Source organism: Lutra lutra, chromosome 7, assembly GCF_902655055.1.
Source record: "Lutra lutra chromosome 7, mLutLut1.2, whole genome shotgun sequence".
NCBI lineage: Eukaryota > Metazoa > Chordata > Mammalia > Carnivora > Mustelidae > Lutra > Lutra lutra.
The window spans coordinates 2,954,798-2,976,160 of record NC_062284.1 but is presented as its reverse complement, the minus strand read 5'-3'; the positions used below and the strand labels follow the sequence as shown (position 1 = coordinate 2,976,160).

At 44.9% G+C, this 21,363-nt stretch overlaps 1 protein-coding gene across 3 annotated transcripts in view; it reads left to right on the top strand.

Moving 5' to 3' along the window:
• Window positions 1–21,363, top strand: part of ADAMTSL3 (ADAMTS like 3) — a 342,411-nt gene that overhangs the window by 251,235 nt on the left and 69,813 nt on the right. For all 3 annotated transcript variants that reach the window (XM_047736616.1, XM_047736615.1, XM_047736614.1), the window contains 3 exons: window positions 3,757–3,949; window positions 4,030–4,209; window positions 14,817–14,970. In XM_047736616.1, coding sequence (XP_047592572.1) covers window positions 3,757–3,949; window positions 4,030–4,209; window positions 14,817–14,970 — 527 coding nt within the window. The remainder of the gene's footprint in view (window positions 1–3,756; window positions 3,950–4,029; window positions 4,210–14,816; window positions 14,971–21,363) is intronic.

The following is a 21,363-nucleotide window of genomic DNA, read 5'->3' as shown; positions in this document are numbered from 1 at the left end:
AAAGTTTTCCCTCTTTTTACATTTTCTGGAGAGTTTATGTAAGGTTGGAATTATATATGCCTTAAATAATTCACCAAGGAAGGTATCTGACACTTGAGTTTATTTTTTAAATATTTTGTAAATTTTTAAAAAAGATTTTATTTATTTATTTGACAGAGATCACAAATAGGCACAGAGGCAGGGAAGCAGGCTCCCCGCTGAGCAGAGAGCCTGATACGGGGCTCGATCCCAGGACCCTGGGATCATGACCTGAGTTGAAGGCAGAGGCTTTAACTCACTGAGCCACCCAGGCGCCCCTATTTTTTAAATATTTTAAATTACGAACTTAATTTAATAGCTATAGAGACTAGTCAGAGTTCTCTATATTTATGAGTTAGTTTTGATGATTTGGTTGTTGTAGGAATATTTTCAGTCTATGTAAAATTTTAAATTTATTGACATACAGTGATTTTCAATACACATGTGTACTCTTTATTTTTAATGCCTCTGAGATTCTCTCTTTAAGTCTTGATGCTGGTAATTTATGGTTCACCTTTTTTGTTCTTCATAAATCACCATGAATTTATCAATGTTATGAGTCTTTTGAAGAGGCAACTTTTATTTTATTTTCTGGCTCATCCATATCTGTTCTCATATATTTTGTTCTTTTTTGCTTGTTTTGTTTAATTTACTGCATTTTTTTTAACTTCTTGAAATGGATACCTACATTATGATTTTCAGCATTTCTTTTTATGATGTCCATTTAAGGCTATTGATTTTCTTGAAATCATGGCTTTAGCTGCATTCCACAGATTTTAGCACTTCATATTTTTATTAACCTGCATTTTTAAAAAGCTGTTTATTTCCATTGTGGTTTCTCCTTTGGCCCATGAGTAATTTATATGATTATTGTGTAACTTCTAAATATTTGGGGATTGTCTAATATACTTCCACGGTGGTCAGAAAACATACCATATTAATCAGCTCAAGTTGTAATAGCAATATATCGTAGATTGGGTAGATTAAACAACAAAATTTATTTTCTCACTGAGAAGGCTGCAAAGGCCAAGATCAAGGTGCCGGCTGGGCACAGTTTCTGAAGAGAATTCTCTTCTTGGCTTGCAGACACTGGCATTTTCTCTGTGTCCTCTTACTGGCAGGAAGAGAGAGGAAGCTCTCTGGTTTCTATTCTGATAAGGGCACTAATCTTGTCACGAGGGCCCCAGCTTCATGACCTCATCTAACCCTAATTACCTCCTAAAGTCCCAAATACCGGCATGCTGGAGATGAGGGCTTCAATATAATAATTTGGGGAGGGATTCAGCTGTTCAGTTCATAGCACATACTGGGTAGACTTTTAATCCCTTGATTAACTTGCTTCTGTTTTACTTAGGATTTATACTTCTCTCTTATTTAAGATTTACACTATACCATTACATGTATATAATGGTAAATAAAATTATTTATATATAATGTAAATAATGTAAATAAATAATAAAAATAAAAATAAATAAATAAATAAATAAATAAAAATAATAAATAATGTAAATGTAAATAAATTACATGTATATAATTTATATATATATTTGTCAGTTTTGTGTTCAAGGTTTTTCCTAGCTTCATGATGCATTAAAATTCTTTCTTCTTTTTCACTTTGGAACTTTTTAAAATGACATGGGAATTCACCTGTTTCTTGCAAATTTGTGGGAACTTAACTGCAAAGTTAATAGGATCTAGTCTCTCTCTCTTTTTAAAGATTTTATTTATTTATTTGACAGAGAGAGAGATAACAGGTAGGCGGAGAGGCAGGCAGAGAGAGAGGGGGAAGCAGGCTCCCTGCTGAGCAGAGAGCCTGATGCGGGGCTCGATCCCAGGACCCTGAGATCATGACCTGAGCCAAAGGCAGAAGATTAACCCACTGAGCCACCCAGGCGCCCCAGGATCTAGTCTCTTTCTGGAATAAGATCTTTTTATAATTTCCTAAAAAGTTATTTGCTTTAACCAAGGTTTTTGAGTGTGTTAGTTTTCTATGTTCTTTTTAAAAAAGATTTATTTATTTGAGAGAGAGAGAGAGAGAGAGAGATAAAACACAGGAGCCAGGAGAGACAGAGGGAGAGGGAGAGAGAGAATCCCCACTGACTGTGGAGCCTGACGTGGGGCTTCATTCCATGACCCTGAGATCATGACCTGAACCAAAATCAAGAGTCAGCTGCTTAACAGACTGAGCCACCCAGGTGCCCCAATTTTTATATTCTTATTAAGGTTTACCTTCTTAATATGTCAGGGGTGTAGAGAAGTATTTTATAGCCTTAAACATTTTTATTACTTATCCTTTCATTTTTCTTATATGTAGGAGCTGTACTTCATATGTATTCATGCTTTTTATTCAGTCACCATACTTGAATGATTATTTTATCTTCATCGTGAACTTTTGTCCTCATAAGTGAAAATTTTTAAATTTTTGTCCCTTTTATTTGTCTCGAATATTTTTCATTTTTAAATTTTTCCTCTTATTTACACAAGTAAAATATGTTTATTATGGAAAATTAAAAATCAAAAAATCTGAAAGTCACCTTTAGATGGCACTATTTTTTTCAAAGAACTAACTTTTTCTAATAAATGTTTATTTTAAGAAAAATCAGGGGGAAATACTGGCAAGAATGAAGAAAATAAATATCCTATCACTTAGAGATCATCACTGTTAACATCTGGATGTATAATTATGCAGACTTTTTTCTGCATTTAAAAATGCATAAAACAATATTATATGGTATTTTTATCTGTTTTCTAATAAAAAATGTCAAATTTGCTTCTATGTCAATAACTACACTTCTACTTTGTTTCTTAATGGTTGTTAGCGTTGTGCCATATGAGTATACAGTTATTTATTTTACCCCTTATTGCAGAGCACTTTGACTATTTCCTTCCAGTTTGTAAAATTTAATTTTTTTTCTATTATAAACTCTTGGAGCAAACATCCTTTTATGTCAATTTTAGAGCATTTTAAAATTGTTTCCTCATGAGCTAGCTCTACAGTAACTAGTTAAAAATCCATATTTACTAGTAATTATATACCCACACGTTAAGTTAACTATAATGTAAAACTTTCCACTCATCAGATGGGCAGAGATATGGTCCAGTACTGGTATAAGGGTAGGAAGCCAGGCACTCTCACATGCTTCTAATGGGAGTGTGAGTTGAGAGACTCTTCCTTGAATGCGACTTGGAAATATATATCAAACAGCTACTCTGGTTTTTCATTTTTGCAGATGTTTCATGAGAAAACCTGATTTTTCCAAGATCTTATTGGAAAGGAATCACATTATATATACGTGTTGTAAATCCAATCCTAACAGAGAAGAATTTTCTTAGGGATATTCCAAATAATGAATCCAGGTGCCCTGAAAATTTCCTGAAGTGTGCTTTTAAGCATTTAAAATTTCTTTTGACACCCATATAAATCATCCTTGTCTTGGGGCTCTACTTAAAACCAAACCCAAGCTTTTCTATGGATAGATGGTGGGACTCTAGAATGGGCAGAACTCTACTTCTCTTGTACTCTGGGCTTTCCCAGATGGGTAGAACCTTTGAACACTTTCCCGACATTTCTGGCCTCTCAGTGTTAGGTTTCTGTGTTTTCATCGCATCTAGCAGTGGGGCTGCTATAGCCCTTGGGTCTGCACATGGGTGTCCCGAGAACTGGAAATTGTGTAGCCTCTGCCTGTTGCATGTGGTCTCACGGGACACTTCGACTTCCCCTGTTGTGTTTTGGTGCAGGTGGCATACGGGCTCTTGGGGCCCCTGCTCGGCCACCTGCGGTGTGGGAATCCAGACCCGAGAAGTGTACTGCCTGCACCCTGGGGAGTCCCCGGCCCCTGCCGCAGAATGTGGAGACGAAAAGCCGCATGCCCTCCAAGCATGCAACCAGTTTGACTGCCCGCCTAGCTGGCACATTGAAGAGTGGCAACAGGTAATATGGTGGCCTGGGGCCCCCCTCACCCACCGCCCCTGTGACCGTCGAGCCCTGACCCCCTCCTTCTGCCTTCTCAGTGCTCCAGGACGTGTGGCGGGGGAACTCAAAATCGAAGAGTCACCTGCCGGCAACTGTTAACCGATGGCAGCTTTTTGAATCTCTCCGATGAGTTGTGCCAAGGACCCAAGGCTTCTTCCCACAAGTCCTGTGCCAGAACAGACTGCCCTCCCCAGATCACTGTGGGAGACTGGTCGAAGGTAAGGGCCATTCCCCACCTCACGGTCCCTCCTCTTTTTTTGCCCCGTCTTTGCTTCAGACTCCCCAAGATGATCCGGAAGCATGTGGTTGGGGTACGTGACCTGGCAGTGGGGGAGGAGCGGCAAGCCACATCAGGAATCATCTCGACAAATAGGAAAGGGCAGTTGCTGACATCGCTGAACTTTCCGAGCCCTGTGTTCAGTGCTGGGCACAGTCAGACCCTCTTACTCTCATGTCGTGCTACAGCCCTGCAAGGGCGCGGGAAGCAGACGTCAGGTCCGTGTCTTCTCACTGGCCTTTTTGCGTGCAGACGGGTGGTGAGTCCACGCCCTGCTCACTCTTTCTGGGAACAGGGAATGTGCAGTTGCTGACTACGTGTCATCAAAGTAGCGTGTCCGCCCATGCTTGCCTTTGTGTCTTTGCTCGTGTCCTTGCTCTCAAATCCCGGATCCAGGTCTGAGCGTCCCTCTTCTGCGAAATCTTTCATCTCCTAAAACCGTGTAGCATTTCCCGGCTTTAACTCATAATGACCCATAATTTTTATTGTGTTTCATTGGGGATCTACTTCCTGAATGTGTGTATGGTTTTCCTGTCTGGCTTAGAGAGTCCGTGCGGCCAGTGGCCGTGAGATCGCGTACAGGTCCTGGAGCTCTGGCAGGCTCCGAACAGGTAAATATTCTTCCCCAAGAGTCTTTGCAAAGTCAGGGAGATGCAAAGTGCTGTGGAAGGGATGATTTTTAGAAAAGCTCAAGTCTGCTAACAAGGACGAGCAGATCATTCATTAGGAGCATTTTTGCAGGGCTGGGGTGTCTGGGTGGCTCACTCGGTTAAGCGTCCAACTCTCGGTTCTGGCTCAGGTCAAGATCTCAGGGTTGTAAGATTGAACCCGCAGGGGGCTCCGTGCTCAGTGGGAAGTCTGCTTGCGATTCTCTTTCTCTCTCTGCCCCTTCCACTTGTGCTCTCTTTCTCTCCCTAAAATGAATTAAAAAATAAATAATAAATTAAAAAAAGAAGAAGAAGAAGTCTTTTGCAAGGAGAAACGAGAGGAGACAGAAGAGAAGAGAAGGTCACCCACGTGAGCTGGGTTGGACCTCAGGCCTTTGGTTTCCTAGGCAACCACTGGGCAGGGTGCGAGCGACTTCGCAGTCACCCCCAGAGATCAGCCGGAGCACAGTCAAGACGTCGTCCCCCATCCCAGCCAGAGCTGCATCTCTAGAAATCCCCCGTTGGGAGGCAGGGTGGGCGCACACACACGCTCAGGGAGGCCCAGCCAGCCTCAGCCTTGGAAAGCAAAAGCTGATATCCAGACTCGGGCCCCGTCAGGCACACGTTGGGTTTCAGCTTTTCTCCTGGTTGTTGAAATTTCCTGTCCTTGCAGACTTGCTTTGTTTTGGCAGAGGCTCCGATGCCAAACCACCACCCTCTCCGAAGGTTTCTGCCAGACGCGTCCTCCTGCCACAGGCTGGCTCGCTCGGGGGCGGCCATCTGTCTCGTGGTGCTGGACGAGGCCTCTGGATGCTGGAACTGGCCACTAACCCTGGACAGAGCGAGGCTGAGGAGCCACGCCAGAATTCCCATTTTTCAGCGAGCCAGACCTCTCTGCCTGCAGCTGGGAGCGCCCCCTTTGCCCACACTAGGTCTATTCATGACATGTGTGGGCTTTGTTCGTGCGTTGGCTCCTTCGTTTTTAGATCTAAACTCAGTTTTGGGCAAGAAGAAGCCTTCCATTCTTAACACTGCATTTCAGGTTCTAAGAAGGGAGCACTGACTCCTCTCTGGGCCGGTCTTCCCAAATGGTGGACTTCTGGGAGGCACGGACCCCTTGCAACCTGTTCTGGGACCCCATTCCTTGATGGAAATCTAGTAAAATCGTTCCTCCTTCTTTACTCTCTGTGCTTTGATGGAGGTTTTGACCATTTTGTCTACCTTCATCACCCTCCTTCATGATGTTTCTTGGTGTTTTTTATTTTTTCCGTTTACTTAACTACATCTTGTTGACTGGTTTGTCTTCCTGCAGATCTCCAAAAAGCTCAGTATTTGACCAGATAGTTATTCGATGCGTAGACTGCATTGTTCTCCTCCACAGCTGATTCTGTATCCTGACCTCTTCTCTGAATTCTCTAGGTAATTCTCTGTCTCCACCAGCAGTCTCTAACCTTCTGTTCAGTATAGTGCCCCAGCTCTCCAAACAGCGGGTGTCTCCTAGCTGGGAAAGCCAAGAGACAACCTCTTCGTTCCCAGCTGGCTCCCCACTTCACTCCCTGTCTCTGTCCGTACGCCACCATCTCTCCAACGCTTGTGGTCGTCTCTGACTGCTTCAGATCCTGTGTTCAGTTTCTGACACCTGCTAACTCTTCGGTTCTTGAAATTTATCCACATGCTAAGTAAAAAGGAGAAGATCTCTTTCATGAGAAACTTTTACAAAGAACAGCTCAAGGTATGTCCCGGACACGTGGCTTTATAACTATGGCATTCTAATTTCCGGTAGGCTTACCGATTATGACTCACGAGAATGAGAGTGGGCCAGAGCCCATCTGTACCGGCTTGTAAGAACCGACTGTAGTCTCCCACCTCGTGCTCAGGGACATCAGTTTGATAGCTTGAAATCAGCTGTGATGAGAACATTGACAGCACAGACTTGGGCAAATGTTACAGTTAGTGCTGCCTCCCCAAGAGCTTGGGACACACACACGTGCACACACACGCATACACACACATGCGCGCGCGTGCTCTTATTGGTAAGACCGTTCCAGCTCACCGATGGTCACTTACGATGGAGATGATCTCAAGAAGTTCCAGTGTCTGGACTCCTCTTCACAAAGTCTAAGAACCTCGGTTGGGCTCCTCCAAGGTATGTTTTATCTTCATCTCCATAATTGGCGGTCGGTAAAGCGAGGAAACGTATGGCCCCTCTGAGCCCTCGCTGAGACTCCAGTCTGTCCGTCTTACCCTGCGGAGCTTAGTGCCGTTTCGATCCAGGTTGATGGATCCAAGTGCATCAGGGGCTCCTTCCATGAAGAAGAGCATAATTGGCTCTGCAGGTTTATCCTAACATCTTCCTTTTATTTTTTTTATTTTGTAGTATTAATTTTGAGTTTCTTAATATTAATAATCTTGTAGACAACCACTCTTCTACTTGAATAATAATGTCTTTTTAGACCCCAGATGACAGTTTACTCTTACATTTTGACCCACCTGAAATATACCCAGTGTATCCAAGTCCACATGCTTCTCTGTTTCTACTTATTTTAAATAATACAGACACACACATACACACACACACACACACACACACACACACGGATATGCCTTACTTTCTTGCCTAGATCATAGCTGCCAAAGGGAAAGGACCATCTCTGTGTCTGTGTGTCCCACTTGGTGCTCAGTAAATACTCAGTAAATACTTGTCCCGCTTGGTGCTCAGTAAATACTCAGTAAATACAGTAAATACTTGGTGCTGAAATAAAGACACATCTAAAACCTTCTTCTCAACCGAACAGGCATGCTGCCACTACCCCACGTGCTCGGTCAATTCACCAGCACACACTGCCCACACACTGCTGTGTAGACAACCCCCAGGCCCTTGGGACCTGAGTCAGCCAAGAATTTGATCTAAAGTGAGCTCACAGTTTAAGGAGGCAGACACAGAAAATTATGTAACAAGCCCAACAAAGGGCTCCTGTCTCCAGCACTGCATGGAAGTCGAGGGGAGACCTCTGTGTCTGCGTGGGTCCCAGGGAAATACTGCAGAAGATGAAGCCATAGAGTTGGTCTTCGATGTTGAGAGTGGGCTGGGTGGAAATGAGACCAAGGGTGTCTAGGCAGTGACAAGAGCGCACACGGAGGCTCCGGTAGCGAGCTTGTCAGTCTGGAGATGAGGATGCAGTAGAGAAGGGGAAGATGAGATGGAGAGGCGAGATTTCAGACAGACAGGGAAGGCCCTTGGGTGTTTTTACTTGTCCCTGTAGTGGTTGAGGACACCGAGGAAGGTTTCTGAATAGGGAGGTGAAATGTAGCATTTTTAGGCACACAGTTCTGGCTGTGGTGTGAACAGCACACTGCTGGGGGAGGTGGGGGAAGGAACCAGAGCCTGCGAGGGCTTTTTAGAGGAGGTTGGAATAAAACCAAGAATGAGGAAGCAGTTGGGTAGAGAATAGTAGATAGTGGTGGGAAAGGATTAGCAGACGTGGTGGGCACATTTGGTGGCTGAACTCATAAGAAAGGAGCAAAAAAGAGGCATTGGTCAGTGCATAGAGCTGGCATCATTTTCAAAGGGAAGGAAAAGCACATGGGGGGTGACTTGAAAGGGAGAAAAAAATGAGTCTGTTTTGAAGTGTGTGTGGTTTGAAGCCTATGAAGGCATCCGTGAGGAACTGGAGCTCAGGAGACATCCGTACTGAAGTTAATTTTGGGAAGCGTCGGCATTTAAGCAGTAGCTGAAGCCACGGGAAAGAGAATACTGGGATAGAGGAGTGTCTGTTGTCACTGGAAAGTCCTTTGAAAGTAGGAGGCTTCCAGTGAAGCGAAATCAGGACAGCAGGTTGCTTGGGGAATATCCCCAGATCCTTCACCGTGATGGGGATGAAGAGTGACGAACTTCCAGTTATAAAGGAAATGAGCCCCAGGGATGAAAGGCACAGCACAGGGAATAGGGTCAAGGACGTCATAATGACTTTGTGTGGTGGCAGGTGACTCCACGTGTCTCCGTGAGCATTTGGTGACGCATGTAGTTGTCTGATTACTCTGTTGTACACTGAAGTGCATGTAGTATTGTATGTCAACTGTAGTTCAATCGAACACACACACACACACACACACACACACACACACACACACAGAACCCGGAACAATCGGGGTCACCACAGGAAAGGAAAAACACAGATAGCCACTTTAACGCGAGTGATAGGTGCGGGTGAGGCCAAGCCATGCCTCGTAGGGGAAACCAGGCAGAAGCTGTAAGTTTTGCAGCCGGGCCAACGGAAAAGAAGGTTGGAGAGCAGGCCAAGAGCCAGGGAACACAGAAGTCAATGCTACATTGCCACCTGGGGTATGAGACCCATCAGTGACCCCGAGAGAGGATGCTGGGTCCCAGGCTGTGGTTGAGTACGAGGAAGATCATGCAGACCCGCTGGGACCTTAAGAAGCCCGGAAAGCACGAGGGGAATGCATCGCCCTAAGGGCTGAAGAAACATCTGGCAAACCCACCACAACCAAGCTGAGAGGACACAGAGGGGGAAGGGAAGGGATGCTCGGACCCTTGCTCCAGAAGATACACGTCTTGGAATCGTGGCCAAACTGTTGACTACTCCTCAACACCAGAAGAAGGAACAGTGAATGCAGTGACCTTGAAACACTGCCACCTCCTTACTCACTCCTAAAAGTTCAGGGAAAAAAATTATTTAAATAGGAGCATCAACAGGCCCCTTGCAAAGATAGTGTGAGATGAAAGTATCAGTAGCATAGCAATGTCATGAAAATTTGGCAGATGAAAATGTAACTTGCTCTTCTGAAAGGAGCTGAAAGAAATTAAGAAATACATAGGAACAAATCAGAAACAGAAAAGCCCCAAAATGAGTTGAATAGATAACGGGGACGTGAGGAGAAGGAGCTGATGTGGTTCAGGAGACAACCAGACAACTCACGGGAGAACTTCACAAGGGGAGAATAAGCTAGAAAGAAGTGTAATAAGAGAAATGAAAGACAAGAAGGAATTGAAAATAAGCAAAGAAAAATAGAAAGAATGCAAGTAAAAATGACAGATATGAACGAGAAAAACAAATCCAAAGTGTATTATTAGAGTCCCAAGGAAAGAAAATCAAACAATAGCGCGGAACTATAAATAAAATCACCATATAACACAAATCACAATATCGAAAGGGCACACCACAGCCCCAGGAAAATGGACCCCCCACTACGGTCAATATCAAGACAGCTTCTGCTAAAGTACCGTATTTTAAAGATAAGGGAAAACATGTTTGTGTATCCAGGCAAAAAGACCCAGTCACTTACTAGGGCAAGAAAATCGCATTAGCATCAGACTTCTCGACAAGACCACTTCATACTAGATAGCAACAGAACAACATATTAATGTACTACAAGAAGGAAAATGTGAGCCAGGGATGTTAGAGGTGCCAAGGTGACCTTCAAGTGTATCACAGACAAACTTGCAAAGTTGCAAAAACTCGGGGTATCTTGTTCCCCTGAGCTCTTCCAATGGAATCTACCAGATTTCCATAGAATAAGTAGTAGAAGCTTTGGATAAGGTTGCTGCTTTGTGAATTGTAATTAATGGCACTGATTTGGTCACTTCCTTTCTTTCCGAGATGGGAACATTCTCTAGTGGCACCCTGACTTTGAACGTAGGTGACACAAGGTCAGGTAAGCCCTCCACCCAGAGAAGGGGTTACAGATGATGCTCCCATTCATCATGGGGAGAAAACAAATCATATATTTTCATTAGAAATGGCCTATGAGTGGAGACTGGCAATTATGTAAGTCACTGTTACATGAAGCAAAATTTAAAAGTTGGTATTAGTGTTTGAGGTGCCTGGGTGGCTCACTCAGTTGGGCGGCTAACTCTTGATTGCAGCTCAGGTCATGATCTCCAGACACCGGGATAGAGCCCCATGTTGGGCTCTGCACTCAGTGGGGAATCTGAGATTCTCTCTCTCCCTCTGGACCTCCCCTTGTGCTCTCCTTATAATACATAAATTAATACATCTTTAAAAAGAAAAAGGAAGATGATGTTAATTTTTATTACATGGGAAACCCCTAGATGAAGATTTAATTTGGTTAAACAAACAAATTGTAACTTGGTAAATGGTAATTTTAAGCTACTTGTTCAAAAGCTTACAAAAAGCTTTTCTCTGTACTGAAAAATATGAATAGTTTAGGGCTTTCTGTTAAAGATGACAATAAAGGATTTTTTTTTTTTTTAATTCCATTCCCCTCCTTTGAAACCCAACAAAAAACCCACAAGGAGCATGGAAGAGAGGGAACACTCTGTCTTCAGTGAACAATGAAATGGCCAAAATCCCAAGCTATAAATCATGGAATACACCTGCCAAAGACCTCCAGATCTGGGCCAAAATGAGAAGGAAGGCTGGGAGCTGGCAAGTATCCCTCGGGGGCCGAGTGCTGGGTAGCTCTCCCTAGGACGACGTGTGACAGTCCTCCAAGGCCCATTAAGGGCCCTCTGATTACAGAGGGCAGACCAAGGCTAGACCACGAGCTGCCCAGAGAACGCCCCTGCATAGCTGTAGGGCAGGGGACACCGAAGGAGATATTGCATTTGCGGGCCTCCTAGCCAAGGAAGGCTGCCGGAGCTGACGTGGGGGGAAGGAGAGTCAGCAGTTGCTGCATTAGTCCGCAGTGAGCCAGTTGCGGAACAGGCTCTTCTCTGAGTCACAGCGGCCACGAAAATGCCAAGAGCTGAACAGACGTGCGGACAACAGAAATGAAAGTGTATTACCAACCAGGGTGTTGCACACAGTTAATGTAAGCGTCCCTGGCTCATCCCCTGCCCACGTTCTTTGCACACAGCTGTACTTCGAGCTCCAGTGGAAAACCTATGCAGCACACCAGGTGGGCGGGGGCTCCGAGAAGGAGAAGGAGGAAGTCGGGTTGCAGGGAAAGGAATAGCACGCAAGAATCACAGGAATGGCGGTCATACCACAGAGCTGTTACCAAGGGAACAGTTCCAACAAATCAGCTCTGTGTTCCCGAGGAAAGTATGGACCCGGTGTCTGGAGGGAAAGTTGCTCTTAAATGAGGCTTGAGCTCAAAAAGAGATTGTAAGTCAACAAAAGGAGAAGAGAGCTGGAACAGTAGGGGGCAAAAAAAAAAAAAAAAAAAAACCACCACCAATTACAAACAACAACAAAATTAAAGAAAATGACAGAAGATAAGAGATGTGTAGAGGCTGGAATGCCACACCTACCGCAGTGGGTGTGGAAGACAGGAGATCAACCCGAGCGCATTGGTGTTTGTGAAAAGAACAGAACAAATGGCACAGAAAATAAGAGAAAAATATTCAGAGATAGTAAAGGGGAATTTATTAATGACAAATAATAAAAACTTTCTTTGATAGAAGCTTTGGTCTGTATGCCATAACGGCATACCATGTGCCAAGAAACTATGACCCAGGGTGACATAGCCTGCCTACGGTACAGAGCTTCATGCATAAAGAAAGAGCCTACTGGCCTCTGAGCAGAAAGAGCAACAGATACACAACAGACTCTCCCTGCCTGGCTGTGCATACCCTCGCAGTAGCGTTCAGGTCACGGAGACAGTGGAACAGGGGCTGCATGGTTCAAAGGGAAGGAAAGTTTGACCCAAGTATCTGCCCTTCTTGGTGTTCTTCATGCAGAAAGTCATCAGGGAAATACGACTCAAAACCACAAAGAGATCTCAGCTCACACCAGTCAGAATGGCTAAAATCAACAACACAAGAAACAACAGGGGCTGGCGAGGATGAGGAGAAAAGGGAACATTCTTACACTGCTGGTGGGAATGCAAGCTGGTGCAGCCACTGTGGAAAACCATGTGGTGGCACCTCAAAAAATTAAAAATAGAGCTACCCTACAACCCAGCAATTGCGCTACTGAGTATTGACCCAAAGGATACAAACATTGTGATCTGAAGGGACACCTGCACTCCAGGTTCATAGCAGCAATGTCCACAAGAGCCATGCTATGGAAAGAGCCTACATGTCCATGGACAGATGAATGGATAAAGAAGAAATGGTGTATATATACAATGGAATATTGCTCAGCCATCAGAAAGGATGAATACTTACCATTTACGTAGGCATGGATGGAACTAGAGGGTATTGTGCTAAGCAAAATAAGTCAATCAGAGAAAGACAATTATATGATCTCACTCATATGGAATTTAAGAAACAAAACAGGATCATAGGGGAAGGGAGGAAAAAATAGAATCAGAGAGGGAGACTCTTAATCATAGGAAACAAACTGAGGTGGGGGGTGGATGGGTGGAAGGATGGGGTAACTGGGTGATGGGCTTTGAGGGGGGCATGCGATGGAATGAGCTCTAGGTGTTATATGCAACTGATGAATTACTGAACTCTACCTCTGAAAATAACAATGCATTATATGTTAATTAGACTGAATTTAAATAGAAAACTAAAAATAAAAAATAAATTAAAAAAAAAAAAGACAACGGGGAGGCAGTCAGAAAAATATGTGTCCATCGGGATGCCTGGGTGGCTCAGTCGTTAAGCGTCTGCCTTCGGCTCAGGTCATGATCTCAGGGTTCTGGGATAGAGTCCCACATCAGGCTTCCTGCTCAGGGGAAGCCTGCTTCTCCCCCTCTCACTTCCCCTGGTTGTGTTCCCCTGCCACCCCCATCTCTCTTCTCTGTCAAACAAATACATTAAATCTTAAAAAAAAAAAAAAAAAAGAAAGAAAGAAAAGAAAATATGTGTCCATAAGCCCACGCCACAATCCTGCAGGACCAAGATGACTCAGCATAAATGCAGAGACGCCAATGAAAACGGTGGAGAAAGAGTAATGGATGCATTTGTGCACAGGGTTAACAGTAATCAGAATAGCACCTCAGAACAGACCGCAAACATCAGAAACCCTGACCTCACCTAAATGGTATCACAGAGGCTAACTGGAGGGTTGGGCGAGCGGTGGGGGACTGAATGGTCTTATGTCTGTGTCCCTCTTAGCAGGGGGCCAGTAGCTACTCCCCTAAGTCAAAACAGGTCATTAAAAACAACCTTCTAAATCTGCTCTTGGTTTCTTCATTAACATTACAGGGTTCTTTAGGGAATTAATTGTTAGGGCGGAAAAAAAAAAACCCTCAGCTATTCAACAACTCCTTTAATTCTACTTCAGTTCCCTTTTTTCTGATATACCTAATAAAACTGCATTACGTTTTTAAATTAAAACTGCATGTACACAAAATGATTATCAAATACCAACATGATGCACACATTGAAGATCAGATATTAGTGTTATCTTATGTAGTTCGAGTGGTTTTTAAAACTTTGCTTTAACACTTTTCTGTTTCTTGAAGTCTTGGTCGTGGGTGTGTATCTTTTTTTAATGCAATCATTTTACTATATAAATACACAACTAAAAAATCAGATATCAGTTACACTGCCAAAAAAATCCCATGACAGTAAATTACTGGAAATTAATTACTATCTCAGAAAGGGGGAAGGAAGGGAGAGAGGCAGGGAGGGAGGAAGGAAACTCCCTGTATTATAAAAGATAAGTTAAAAAAAAAAAGACAAGTCACAGGGATGAAAAGTACAGTGTGGGGATACAATCAATAATACTGTAATGATGTTAGTTGGTGACAGGTGGTGACAGTGACCGTCGTGAGCACTGGGTACTGTATAGACCTGGCCAATCACGGTGTCGTACACCTGAAGCTAATGTCACATTGTGTGTCCTGTATACTCGAAATAAAGACATAAGTTATTAATAAGAAATAAGAGGGGTTCAAGCCTAGGAACTGGCTTCCGAACGGGCACAGCCACACGTGCGACCCCTCTCTGCGCCATCAGGGACTTGGCTGTTGGCTGCGTTGTCTGCGGAAGCTCCATGTGACGGGTGCACGATTCTCGTTGCAGTGTTCGGTCAGTTGTGGTGTTGGAACCCAGCGGAGAAAGCCGGTGTGTCAGAGGCTGACAGCCAAAGGCCGGCGTGTTCCCCTTGGTGAGGTGATGTGCCGAGACCTTCCAGGGCCTCCTCTCGTAAGACCTTGCCAGATGCCTACGTGCACTAGTAAGTATGTCCAGGCCGTTCTCCAGCGGAAACGCTCGTTCTGTTCCTCTCGTCCGGATGGCTTTACCTCCCGTGAAGCAGCACGTTCCTAACCTGCGCAAATGCATCTGTTCGGCCCCCTCGCTTGCATTTGTACTTCCTTCTACCCTTCCCATGGCTGTGATTTCTTCCACTAACAATTCGGGAGTGTTTCTTGTAGAAGTTAAGCCGGACTGCTTTCCGGTTTACTTCGCCCGTGATGCATTTGGATCTACAGTAAGAGTAGAAGAGCTGAGTATTTTTAAAATATTCAGGTATCTTTCTTGTGTAAAATCTAAAACCAGCAAGGATGAAAACAAATTGTTCTTTTTAATGGTAGTTCGGGCACTTTTTCAATTCATTCTAAATAACAAGCATAGTATAGAGAGTTAAGAGTATGACTTCATTGTATCTAAAAGCAGGTATGCATGTCGGACTCCTCTGTATTTTCAGTGTACATTAACAGAATGTATGTTTGCACATATGTATGTGTGTTTCATGTAGGAAGGTGGGCGACAATGCATGAAAATAAGGCAGCAGAGGGCCACCTGGGTGGCTTAGTTGGTTAAGCATCTGCCTTTAGCTCAGGTCATGACCCTGGGATCCTGGGGTCAAACCCTGCATTGGGCTCCCTGCTCTGCGGGGAGTTTGCTTTTCCCTCTCCCTCTATCCTGCTCATGCTCTCTCTCTCTCTGTCTCTCAAATGAATAAATAAAATCTTTAAAAAAGAGAGAATAAGGCAGCAGAGTAGTGGGGGGAGGTGGGGTTTGGAGCAAGAGGAAAGGCATACTAGGACTGCACAGCTTCTTGGTCTGCCCCCTCCTTTCTTGTTCACGGTCTTTATTCACCTGTAAAGTGAATTCACCTATTAAGTACTTCAGGTACCCTCCTGAGCTTATGGTAAGAAAACGAAAATCAGAAATTTATTATGTTAATGCTGCTTAAGAAAAAAAACCTGAGATATAAAATCCAAAAAATACCAACAACTTTCCTGGAGAAACTCATAAAACAAAGTAAAACAAACAAACAGTTATAAGTTGAAAAAAAGGTAGTAGCATTCCTTGTGTGGTTTCCTTGCCTGCATTAAGTCCTTTAGTCCCCAGCAATTCGTGAGACAGACATTACCCCCATTTAGAGACAAGAACCCCAAGACTAGAGAATGTACGAGACTTGACCAAAGATCCGCAGTGCCAGTTGCACGCCGTGGCCTGTGTGACCACGGGTCCGTCTGATTCTTGAGTCCACGCTTCAGCCCCCTCTTTATGCTGATTCATGGACGTCAACTTTTCTCCTTGGGAATTCTTCGAGAATACTTCTCCAAAATCTTGAGATTCCAAAATTTTGAGATTCCAAGTTTCCTTGTGTCTTGGAACTCAAGAAAGCCTGTGGCACATGGCGCCATGTCATGCTTCAAAATGCTTATCTGTCTGACTTTGATTGATTGCGGATGGCTGCGTAGCAATGCAATTAGGCTGTAAACTGCCTTCCAGGGGAGCGAGATTAAAGGGTGCGGGAACTTCCTCTAAGATAACCACAGAACGGCGTGTGGAAGTATATCGTGGTTGTTAAGTATGCAGCATGGTGCAGATTAAATGATAAACCATTACTGCATGCAGCAGAGAACGGAATTATAAGCTTTAGGGAGGCCCAAGGAACAAGAAAAAAATCCAGTAATATTTCTTTCCCCACCCCATTCCCTAGCTTGCCAAACATGTGGGTCATGGAAACAGAGAAGAGAGGGGAACGCCTGCTCCCAGCCCTGCCAGATCACCCCGAGCTGGGCCTCCGTTCCCGCTGTAGCCTGGCTCACGCCTCACCTTTGCTCAGTGGCCCTGGCTTGCTGAAATGTGGCTTCTCCCTTTGCACTGTGTTGTGGCATCCTCTTCTCCCCACCACCATCTCCCAGAGCCAAGCGATGCACTCGGCGTTCACCCGTCCTCCCGACCCCTGCTGTCTCGCACCGGTTCCCCACTGCCGTCATGCACTCAGCGCTAACACTGGCCCTCGCTCACCTTTGGGCATCACATGGGGACCTACAGCCACCAGCTCCCTTTTCCCAACACACTACCACCAGGCCTATTCTTCCTTGCCAGAAACCAACATCCATGTCCATGACCTTTCTAACACCTTGATCCCTATCTCCTTCCATCATTGACCTCCCTGACCCCTGCCCCATCACCCTGGCATGATCACACTTGCTCAGACGTGGCCCTCAGAAGTGGCTTCCTACTGTCCCTCCCATACCCCCATGCCGCTCCTGCTTGTGCGGTGAGAGCCTTGCTGTAGACACTCTTACCTTTCCTTCCACCCCGGCCTTGACCACCTGCTCTCTTCAACCCTGGGGTCACTTTTCAGGTGATAAAGGTTCAGGTTGTTTGGCTTTTGGTTCCCTGGCCTGAGCTACTGGGATTCACTGAAGGAAATCATGTCACCATCCTTCATGTTCATGCCCTCTGATTTACCTGCGCATCGCGTGTTTTCCCTAGTTCCTAAGAATCCCCTAAAAATTCACCGTCGTAGCTCTCTACCCCACAGGAGCTGTGATTCCCTTTCTCTGTGGCTGCTCGTGACTTTTCTTCCACTGGGACTGTCAAGGCCTGTATGGCATAATGTCCTCTGACTCTCCTTGCCTCTTCACCTCACTTCTGCCTGCCCCATGTGAGCCCAAGACTGGACATGTGTGGTCTTCATTGTAGGCCTGGCCCTTGCATCGTTGCAGGGGGTCCGAACACAAGAAAGACCAAGCCCACTTGTGCTGTGACCGTTAGTCCCTCTCAAGCCTCCACTTCTAGATAAGTCTTCTGACGGGTGCCTTGGGTTGAAGTAAGACCCATTCTCATCGGAGGAGTGAGTTTTGCTGGTCTTCATTCTGACCATTTTGACATGCAGGGGTGGAGGGCGGGTGGGAGAGATGTCTTGAGCACCCCTCGGTCCAGTTCTGCCCCTGCCTGCGTCCCCCCTCCATGCCCTGCCTTGCCCCACGCAGACATTGACCCCTTGCTGAATTCTGTCTGCCGCCATATCTAGTGACTGGCATTCTTATTCCTGAAAGACCATTGCTAACCCTGCCTTCCCCAGTCACCTTTTCGGTTGTACTAATCTCTGGAAGATAATCCGACATTGAGGCTAAGCTAATCACTTGAGTTACAATCCCAGTGTTCAGATCCCTTGTCCTACTCTCTGCCAGCCTCAGTTTTCTCCTCTGTAAAATGGGAATAGTGGTTGTATCCAACTCACAGGAATGTCCTGAGAAATAATACCTACAACGTGCTTAGAAACAATGCCAGCTCTGTGCAAAAGCCTCAAAAAAGTTGGTTATTTTAATGCCATCCTTTTAATTCCTATTATAGCTTTAAGAAAGGATAAAATGTCGTAGAGCAACTTGTGCTGTGTCTTGTGTCCCCTGAGGGTGGGAGCTTGTATGGGGTGGGTTCTCAGTAGCCCTGGACTCTTCTCCACGATAGGCCCCCGGAAGTGCTTATCACGATGACTTAGACCCACAGAAATGCTTTTGAAATATGTCAGATTTGAATTGTCCTCATATTGCTGTTAGAAGTCTGCCTGGCTTGGTTTCTTTGTTGTTGTTGTTGTTGTTGTTTTAAAGATTTGAGAGAAAGAGAGCAAGCGTGTGCACAGTGGGGAGGGGCAGAGGGAGAGGGAGGGGAACACAGGCAGACTCCGTGCTGAGTACAGAGTCCGACATAGGGCTTGGTCTCATGACCCTGAGATCAGACCTGATCCTAAACCAAGAGTAGGACACTCATCCGACTCTGCCACTCAGGTGTCCCTCCCTGTTTTGGTTTCTAATTAGGTATCTGAAGAAAAAAAAGTAACAGAAAGTAATGTTTGATTTTAGTTTTTTTAAATGATAGCTCTATGCTTTTAGGTTTCCTGAGATTTGGTGAAGAATTCTTATTTTTTGTCAAAGTACTGAGATCAAGGGGCACCTGGGTGGCTCAGTGGGTTAAAGCCTCTGGCTTCAGCTCAGGTCATGATCTCAGGGTCCTGGGATTGAGTCCCGCATCAGGCTCCCTTCTCAGTGGGGAGCCTGCTTCCCCTCTCCCTCTGCCTCCCTCTCTGCCTACTTGTGATCTCTCTCTCTGTCAAATAAGTAAATAAAATCTTTAAAAAAAAAAAAAAAGAAAGTACTGAGATCAAGATGGTTGAGGGAAGGGAGGCACCCAGGTAGGCACTAGGTGATTGAAATGTCAAAAAAAGATATGCGTTGCCAGGGGTTATCTCGAACACACTCACTTCTCTGGTGAAGTGAGCTCTTGGTGTGCAGCTCTTGGTCTCCCTCTTGGTTCCAACCCCATATCTGCCTCGTTAGCTCTCCCACCTCCTACACACGCCTTGCCCTTCAGGCCCCGCCTCCACTCTCCCTGTAGCTTCTCAGTTCCAGTGACGCGCACCCCACCTGACATAGCTGCAGCCCTTGGAAACCTGGGGGGGGCACAGGCCCACCTGGCAGCACCCCTCGGGGTTGGCTCATCTGTGCTGCAGCACCCAAGGGCGCACACTCAGTCATTCATTCATTCGATAAAGAGTAAGACCTTACTCTGTACCCGGCGCTCTGCTGTGCCCTCAGGGTAGAGACGATCACTCGTCCTGGACATCCGTGGTCTGCAGTGTCAGGCGATACATTTCCTTATTAATTCTTTCTGCGGTCCTTTACCTGGTGCTACTGTGTTTTAGGTGTTTGGACACAAAACGGAAAAGATGCATTCTCTTGTCTTAAGCTTTCAGAGTCCAGTGGGAGAGAAATACACACATAGAAACGAGAATAGTGTGTGCCAAGGGTGCCGTGACAGGATGCAGAGGGCAGCGGTCAAAGCCCCTGGGGGAGGGGGAGGTGAGGAAAATTTCACAGGGAGGTTCCCTTGGGCAGAGTTCTGGAAGATCAGTGTCCATTTTCCAGGCTCATGTGGAGGAGGACGCAGTAGAATCTGGAGAGCAGTGTGGACAAAGGTAGAGGGTGTCCAATGGAGTCCTGTGTCCGGAGAAACCGCCAGAAATGCCACAGGCTTAGAACATAGGTTCAAAGTTATGACAAAAGAGAAAGCTTGAGAATTTAGTTGTAGAAGATATTAACTCCAGGTTAAGGAGTTTAGGTTTTATCCAAGAAGGAGATGACACAGTCAGATTTTATTTTGGTCTATTTACTCTGACAGCTCTGTGGACACATCAGATAAATACAAGGCTGCAGGCTGGGAGTCTGGGTGAGGGACTGTGGCAGTATCTAGGTGAGAGAGCATCGCAGTAGACTCTCAGAATATTTCAAATATCCCACCTAAGTACCTCAAGCTGGGAGCTAAGGTATAGGGACGGGGTGTGCTTATCAGTGTTTAACAACCAGCTCTGGGGTCTACGGATGGTGAGGAGGGAGGGTAGCTATTATTTTCTTCTTTTGCTGATTTCTGTGGTGTAAGTTTGCCCATCATGGCCAGCTTTGGGTGACCGATGTGACATGGTTGAATGCAGGGTTGGGGACAGGTACTAACAACCTCACTGATCCGAGAGCTAGTGAGAGGTAGGGCCAGATGCCAGAGACCACTGAACAAGGAGAAATCATGATGACTTTCTGCTTTCTGGCTTGGGGTAATTGGGAGAAAGTGATGCCGTTAACTCAGGGAATACAGGAAGAGGAGGATACTTGGGATGGGATGGGGGGCAAACATAATGTGTTTAGAGTATAATATTTTTAATTTGAAGTACCAGGAAGAGATTTCTGATAAGCAGTGGATAATTAGGTCTGGAGCCCCAGAGAGAGGTCCAGGCTAGACAGATAAAGTAGACTAGATAAACTAGACCAGATAATCTAGACAGATAAACTAGGCCAGATAAACTAGGTCTAGATAAACTGGACCAGATAAACTAGACCAGGTAAACTAGAATGACAGACTAGTCCAGGTAAACTAGGCCAAGTAACCTAGACAGATAAACAGACTAGATAAACTAGACAGATAAACTAGACTAGATAAACTAGATCTGATAAACTAAACCTGAGGAACTAGACCAGATAAACTAGATAAACTAGACCCAATAAAGTAGACTGATAAACTAGACTAGATAAACTAGACTTGATAAATTCAATTAAATTAGACTAGGTAAACAAGACAGATAAATTAGACTTCATAAACTAGAGCAGGTAAACTAGAAAGATAAACTATACTAGATAAACTAGACCAAATAAACTAGACCAGAAAATCTAGATAGATAAACTAGACTAGATAAACTAGGCCAGATAAACTGGACCAGGTAAACTAGACCTGATAAACCAGATCAGATAAACTACACAGATAAGCTAGATCAGGTAAACTAGAATGATAAACTATACTGATAAACTAGACCAGATATTCTAGACAGATAAACTAG